The sequence below is a fragment of the Rousettus aegyptiacus genome, unplaced genomic scaffold (genome assembly GCF_014176215.1).
Source record: "Rousettus aegyptiacus isolate mRouAeg1 unplaced genomic scaffold, mRouAeg1.p scaffold_m13_p_3, whole genome shotgun sequence".
Classification (NCBI taxonomy): domain Eukaryota; kingdom Metazoa; phylum Chordata; class Mammalia; order Chiroptera; family Pteropodidae; genus Rousettus; species Rousettus aegyptiacus.
The window spans coordinates 145,495,435-145,502,603 of NW_023416306.1; the positions used below are offsets into that span (position 1 = coordinate 145,495,435).

The window sequence follows — 7,169 nt, forward strand, 5'->3', positions numbered from 1 at the left end:
TGGCTGGCTGGGAGACAGGCCTCTGCTCTCTCAGCTGGGCCGGCCAAGTTCAGTGACCTTGTAAGGCAGCTCCCTCACCTGACGCTTCCCAACCAGTCACAGGCGAGGTCGCTCTTGTTTCTGTGGCCGTAGCTTGGAGAAGTGTTTGGAAGATCCGTTCCCTACTGAGGTTCAAAGTGAACCCCACGTCACTATCTTCTGAGTACCTCACTCAATCTCCTCTTCTGCGGTAGGAGATACTAAAGGCCTTTGACACCTACAAGGCATCAGTGGTCTCTGTCGACGTGAGCAGCAAGGAATTTCTGCAGACCGGGAGCGCCGAGTCCAAAGAGCTCCAGGAGAGAGTCGGCCAGCTGAGGCTGCAGTGGGACGCGGCGCAGGGTGCGGTGCAGAGCTGGAGGGAGGGCTTACGGCAGTCGCTCATGCAGTGCCAGGTACGCCGCCCGCAGCTGGCCCCTGAGGCCCAGGCCCACGTGGGTGGGGGCAGCAGATATTTTTATCATCGTCGGGCCACTTTGGTGCAGCGAGATATGGCTCGTGTTAGCAAACGTGTGCTTGACCATTCGTTTCCAGAGGCCTTGCTGCTGTCGGGCCTGACGCTTGCCCTGCGTCTCCTGGTCTGTTGCCCGCTCCTGGTGTGAGGGTGCCAGCAAGCATTCCAGTGGGTCAGAAGTGCCACTCCGACACTCCCCCATCTCTGTCCTTTTGCCAGGAAGGCTGACTAACAGAATGATTAAGAGACCTAGCCCTGGAACAAGGAGCAGTTTAACCTAGTCTTAGGAGCTGTGTGACTTGGCATATCATTGAACCTTCTAGACCTAAGTTTACTCATCTGAAAAACAGAAATAATTCGAGTGCCTACCTCACGGGGTTCTTTCTAGGACCGCATGCATGTAATTAGTCCAGCGCCTGACACATAGTAAGTGCTCAGCCAATGTTAGCTCTGACCCCATCTTGGGGAACGTGAGCCACCAGCAAGCCCACACACATGCAGCCCTATTGGATTGTCTCCCTGAGCCATTAAACCCAGCAAATTTGTCAAGGAATTTGTGTGGTCTTCCTCTGTCCTGTCAAGTGGGGCATTCTGAAGCCCTGCCTTTCTTTCACTTGGCAAAATTCATCCCGCTCCTGGGGCTGTGCCTGGTGTACTCTCCTTCTCTGCTTCCCCTTTTCCTTGTTTTGGGCCTTTTTATTCGCTGGATGAGGCAAGAAGAACAAATGACTCTGATGGACAGTAAACAGCAAGTACACACCTTCCTCCTTAGTTTCGCGAAAGGTCAGTGCTATGATGTGTGTTATTTTTTAAGGACTTCCACCAGTTGAGTCAAAATCTGCTCCTGTGGCTAGCGACCGCCGAGAGCCGGAGGCAGAAGGCTCGTGTCACTGACCCAAAGGCAGACTCCCAGGTTCTCTGGCAAAGTCAGGAAGAGCTGATGGTGAGTTTCTTCCTAAGCGTTTCTGTACCTCCACGGCCCCTCTCAGGAGATCGGTACTCAGCCTCCCCTCGTGTCTGGGAACAGCAGTGCCAGTGCGCGTTCTGTCCAGTGGGTGTCTACCGAGCCTCCCTTTGTGGTCCTGAAGCAGGATGAGCCATGGCCCAGAGCAGAAGGTCATCAAGACTCAGGAGCTGGGGACGAAGGTGTTTAGCAATATCCCGAGAAACTTAAAGCTATTCGAAGTTGCTTTTTTCCCTTGTAAATGTGGCTCATTTGGGGGAAAATATGATGCTTGAAAATCTGTAGCCATGATAAGCTGTATGCGTTTTCTATATTCACTATAGAAGAGTCTTATTTCTTGGAGGGAAGTGAGTTTCCACATATTTATTTCACTAACAAGCCAACATGAGACGTCACATTCAAGGTGGCATTTTTATCCATATATTTATATGTGGTTTAATGGTATTTTATATGTTTGTTTAAAAAACACAGATGCTTGTACTGAAATCTTTGTAAAGCTCCAGTCTCCAGACAGCACTGCCCAGGGTGGCGGCTACCAGCACAGGGAGCTATCCGGCACTTGAAATGGGCTACTGGGATTAAGCCGATTTGTTTTAATTTAAACAGCCACATGTCTATTGGCTGCCGTGCTGAACAGCAAGATAATCATGCTCACTGATATAAGTGGTGTTACCGGATACCTCTGTTTCTAAATAGTATGCTTAAGCTTTTTCTTCCTCAATTTATCCACTTTAGATTTTCCCTTGACTTCCCGTCATTAGTGTATAAGGGCCTTGTCTTCCCTCACTTCTTTTTGCCTCCAGCATCAGTTTGTCTCCAGGACGAGAATTAGAAAATAGCAATAGGTGTAACCAACTTGCTATCTAAATGATGTTAGGCTTGAGGACACAGGCAGGTGTGAGAAGCAGAAGGTTCTGGAGTGGAGCACCACCCATCGTTTACCCTGGAACTTTCCTGGCACTGAGAGAGCCTCATCCGACCACACTGCGCTTTCCTTAACTGTTTCACGCACTTTGTTTTTAGCAACTGGAAAAGGACCTAGTGGAACGTCAGCCTCAAGTAAACTCCTTACAAGAGATTTCAGACAGCCTTCTTATCAAGGGGCACGGAGAGGACTACATTGAGGCCGAAGAGAAGGTACACGTTATTGAGAAGAAACTCAAACAGTTACTTGAGCAAGTGTCCCAAGACTTAACGTCCTTGCAGGGCAGCCAGGTAAGTCTCCTTGTGGCTCCTAAACATAAAGATGCCATAGCAGATGCAAACAGGAAAGCAGGGGTGCAGACTTGCTGGGGAGGGAGGCCACAAGCGTGCCATCAAAGTGGCGCCCCGCCTCATACCCTTTCTGGCTGTGTGGCTTTAAAAGGCGGGTAAGTTCTCTGAAGCGGCTGTATCATTTGTAAGAAGACGATAACCAGAGTTCTTTCCTATATCATGGCTGGGTTATGAAAAACAGCTCTAATCCTTCGATCCTTTCTGCCTTGCCTTCATGCCAAACAGACTCGAGCCTTCACTTCTCACATGACACTCTGCTGACCACTCATTTGTCTACTGTCTGCTCTTTAAAATGTGTTCCAACTCAGAACAAAGGGATACCCTGACCACAGGCTTTCTGTTCCAAAGTACACATTTCCTCTTGTGCAGCCAAGACTGTGTTGTCTTGATGGCCTTAGGATCACATCAGCACTTCCAGCGAGCTGTCACCTGTTTCTGTCCCTCTCTCTCCTGCTGAACTCGGTCTCCCCCAGTGTGTGCTATGGGGTTTTAATGTAAGAGATCAGCCTTACCTTATTCACGTTCCCTTTTGTCTGAAAAAGTCCTGGTGGAGTTGGGAGTGAGAACAGTAGAAGAGCCCCATTCCTTCAGGAAAGATCTGAGCTGGGGGAGGGCAGGGCGGTGCAATGAAGAGTCTGCATGAAGCACGTTTTTGTGCTCTTGAGCCTGTTTCCCCAAACCGAACCCCTGGGTTGTGGATTTCAGAGCCCAGACCCGTCTCTGCCCGGCTTGGATGAGGTAGATGCTGGAGACCAGCCTCCAGCAGCACCCATGCCAGCTTCCCACGTGAAGGTGAGAGCCCCTTTCTGCTGTGAGGACCACGCTGGTTATTTCAAAAAGTTACTATTTCAAAAAGTTACTGCGACGATAGGAACTTGGGACTCCGAGACCCCATTGACTGCATAGATTTGCTTTGACCTGCTATCTTACTCCCCAGATTAAATTTTGAATATACTTTTAAAGACCTAACTCCTGGTATCTTTTAATTGGCTTCTCTTGAGACCAGAGAGTAGGTTATGAAAGATAGAGAGACTTTAGAGCATTTGCAGAGTTCCTGATCTCCCCGTCAACAGATTAACAAACTGGATGGAATGTGAAACTCATAGTTTAACAAACCTAATTATTTCCTACCTCATAGAGTTTAATCTCAAATGTATTACTCAAGTCTCACAAGCTGGTTGGGAAGCTGACAGGCATGTGTATAGTCTAAGAAGGAAGGGTGATTTTATTATTGGCAAAACTAACCTACCTTAAATCCCTATTTTTATCTAGCAGTTTGGAGCAGAAAGAACCACAAAAGGCGAGAGCAAGACAGACAGCAGGTAACAGGGCACTGCAGTCACAGTGCCGCATCCCCCGTTCTCCACGCTCGTCCCGCCAGTCTTGCCAGAGCCACTCTCAAGGGCTTTGTAAAAACCCCATTTTCTTTCCTCTGGAAAGGTGTGGGCTTCTTTTCCAAAACTGACCCCCAGCTATTGGCCCCATTTTACTCTCAAGTCCTAGATGTCTTACGTAAGCAGGGGTCAAGGCAATGTGAGTGGGTTTTGCCTCTGGAACCTCCTGATCAGCTCTCTCCCCCCTGTCGACAGGGCGCCCGGCCCTGCAGACCCAGGCAGCTCGAGGCCACAGCGCTCCTTCCTCTCCCGAGTGATCAGGGCAGCACTGCCCCTCCAGCTACTGCTCCTGCTCCTACTGCTGCTGGCCTGCCTCCTGCCCTCCTCCGAAGAGGACTACAGCTGCACTCAGGCCAACAACTTTGCAAGGTCCTTCTACCCCATGCTGAGGTACACCAATGGGCCACCCCCCACTTAGAGGGCTCGGCCCAGCCAGCAGCCCCACCCACCAGCCTGTGTATGGGTGCCTGCGTCATGGCACCGCAGCGACCTGACTGACAGCACTGGCATGGTCCAGGGACCTAACGTGACACCTCCGTTAGAGGGCTGTCTCGGAGCCCAGGGCAGGGAACCTGGGCAGGCATTGCCCAGGGCAGTTTGGCAGAGCTACTTGGCTGATTCTAGGATCTTTGGAAACTGCAGTTTCCTGAAGAGCCAAGCACTTTGTGAATTCTGATTTATTTGTAGAACAACCTTATTAAAATGTAGCTAATAAGGTTAATGAACAGTAGTGTTCATCACATAGTATATATTCTAGAAACAAGCAGATTCGCCTTAGAAATGGTTCAGAAACTCACATCCACCCTTGGCTGATTGATTAAAGCAATCATATTTTAAATGTTTAGAATTTTATTCCAATCTTGAGCTACAGGTTATAAACCAAAATGTTCTGTTCAGTACTTAGGTCTGCTCTTTTATATTGCTTTAAATTTTTAAAGAAATCATATTGCATGGATGTTGTTATTTGTGCATATTTTTAACAATGCTGACTCTGTATGAATAATGTAAACTTTGATTTTTTTAAGAAAATCAGATTTTAGCTCGAGCTTTTGACTCATGTACAGTAAATGCCAAACTACGTACTTGATAAGGACGTTTTGTAAGTTAATTTTATAAGACTTTTCACACCTAAAGTGATGCTTCAGGTTTTTAACTGGCCAGAGGGGGGTGTTGATACAGATGCCTGAAGCTGTTTGTCATATGTACAACTCAAATGTTTCCCATTAAAACAAACAATTGTTATACTTTCGTTGTACTGGGTTATATTTAAAAGTAGCTAAATATGTGTAATCATCCAGAGAACAAAAATTTTAAAAATATTTAGGGGATTGGTTTAAATTCTAAGCAAGGCTTTACATTCTGCTTATTTAACTTGGTAGAAAATAACTTATTATGAGAAACCCACAACCTTTATAGGTGGGAATTACCTGTGTGTCACCCACCAGTGCTATAAGGAGCCCTGAGGGCAGCCTGGTGTGCAAGGTGGACACAAAGAGAAAGATCGTTTAACCCAGATTTTTCTATTCCCAGCTCTCTCCAGAGCTAACGGATAACGTTGAACAAACGTTACTGGCAAAGTCACCTGCTTTGCATACAGTCCCAATACCAGTCTGTTTTTCACCTAAACAAAGAGGGTGAGTAGACATTTCTGAACCAGTTCCTTGTTAACCACTCTTAACCTGCATCTTGGGGGACACCACTGACTCATCTGCAATCTCAGTCCCCTCTTCTCTGCCAAACACCAACCTCAGGGGAAGCTGGTCAGTAAATGAAGCCTAGATTTTCAGTGCCGAGGCCACTTCTGTAGAAGTAGACCTCCCCAGGATGTGGCAGTTCACATCACTTTTTATAGAGGAACCAGTTGAAGAGACTGTCTTACCAAATTGTTGGAAGTGATATGGAGAAAAAGGTACTTCTCTTACCATGTAAATAGAGTCTTTTAAAACTCTTTGAAATAATTCATCTTGTTCATGGATTACAATAATCCCAGAGGGAAATTTTAAGTGAAAATGTCACCCAAACTTTTTCTTTAAGCCACTGAGTTGGTAAAGGTCTTGGCTCCAGTTTTGCCAGAGGTAAAAGGCAAGAATCTCTACCTCTTTCTCCTCCTTCCAGACCAGAGGTGATAACCATTCTAGAGACCTTTTCTGCCCTTACGGAGGGACTTTGGGGGCAAGTCAGTTCTCAGGATAAAGAAAGGCCTTTTAGTCTTAACCCTCACCCTAAGGGTAGCCACTCTTCACTCGAAGCTCAGTGTAGTCCTGAACACTCATTAAGCAGTAATCTGCTGTGCATTGTCATGGCTTTTGCATTCCCCACAGGCTAGAGTAATTTTGAAATGACTCTTGGCATTAAGACAACTTCAGTATGAATGACTGACTTTTCTCCCCATCCCTAACATGTTCTAATACTGATCTATTTGGATGGGGTAATTTCAGGAAGTCTCCCCAAGTTTCTATTTTTATATTTGTGGACTACATTTTACTTGAGCACACAGCACCTGTGGTCATAAATCACGTGTGTGAAATTGTATGCAAACATTTGTGTTTATGTACCTTTCTCCAGGAAGGGTGTCCATGGTTTTCGTCAAATCCTTAAAAGGCTCTGTAAACCTAAAATAGAATTAAGAACAGAATGGGAACATTTCTTATAGCCCAATCACTGAAAATTCTTATACTCAACTCCCAACAAACACATTTGTAAAACCAAAATTACGAAAAAAAATACTTTATTTAGCTTATGTCACATTAATCTTTCTACAACAGTTCCATAGACATTAAAGGGACACAGGAAATAAAAAGGAGTACCTGGAGGAACAGAGAGCAGATCTCAAAATCTTCTTTCACACAACAGCAAACATTCAGTTGTAAAAAGGCCCAAATTTAAAAGCCTGCTAATGGTACAAAGCATCAATCTGAAAAAAACTGACAAATAGATAGCCAGCCAACAGGCTCTGAGGTACACAAGACCACTGAGTAATAAAGTTAGAGGACCACTAGTCATGGCACTTAGATACCCAATGCAGAAGAACAAATGCAGCAGC

The 7,169-nt window shown here is 46.2% G+C and overlaps 1 protein-coding gene across 18 annotated transcripts in view; it reads left to right on the plus strand.

Moving 5' to 3' along the window:
* SYNE2 (spectrin repeat containing nuclear envelope protein 2) overlaps window positions 1-5,370 on the plus strand; it is a 272,956-nt gene extending 267,586 nt beyond the window's left edge. For 11 of the 18 annotated variants that reach the window (XM_036238293.1, XM_036238291.1, XM_036238298.1 and 8 more), the window contains 6 exons: window positions 234-434; window positions 1,308-1,436; window positions 2,481-2,672; window positions 3,438-3,524; window positions 4,005-4,054; window positions 4,322-5,370. In XM_036238293.1, the coding sequence (XP_036094186.1) occupies window positions 234-434; window positions 1,308-1,436; window positions 2,481-2,672; window positions 3,438-3,524; window positions 4,005-4,054; window positions 4,322-4,544 (882 nt within the window). In that variant the 3' untranslated portion in view covers window positions 4,545-5,370. The remainder of the gene's footprint in view (window positions 1-233; window positions 435-1,307; window positions 1,437-2,480; window positions 2,673-3,437; window positions 3,525-4,004; window positions 4,055-4,321) is intronic. The other 7 variants (XM_036238296.1, XM_036238303.1, XM_036238299.1 and 4 more) reach the window with 5 other exon arrangements.
* Window positions 5,371-7,169: the final 1,799 nt, after the last annotated feature.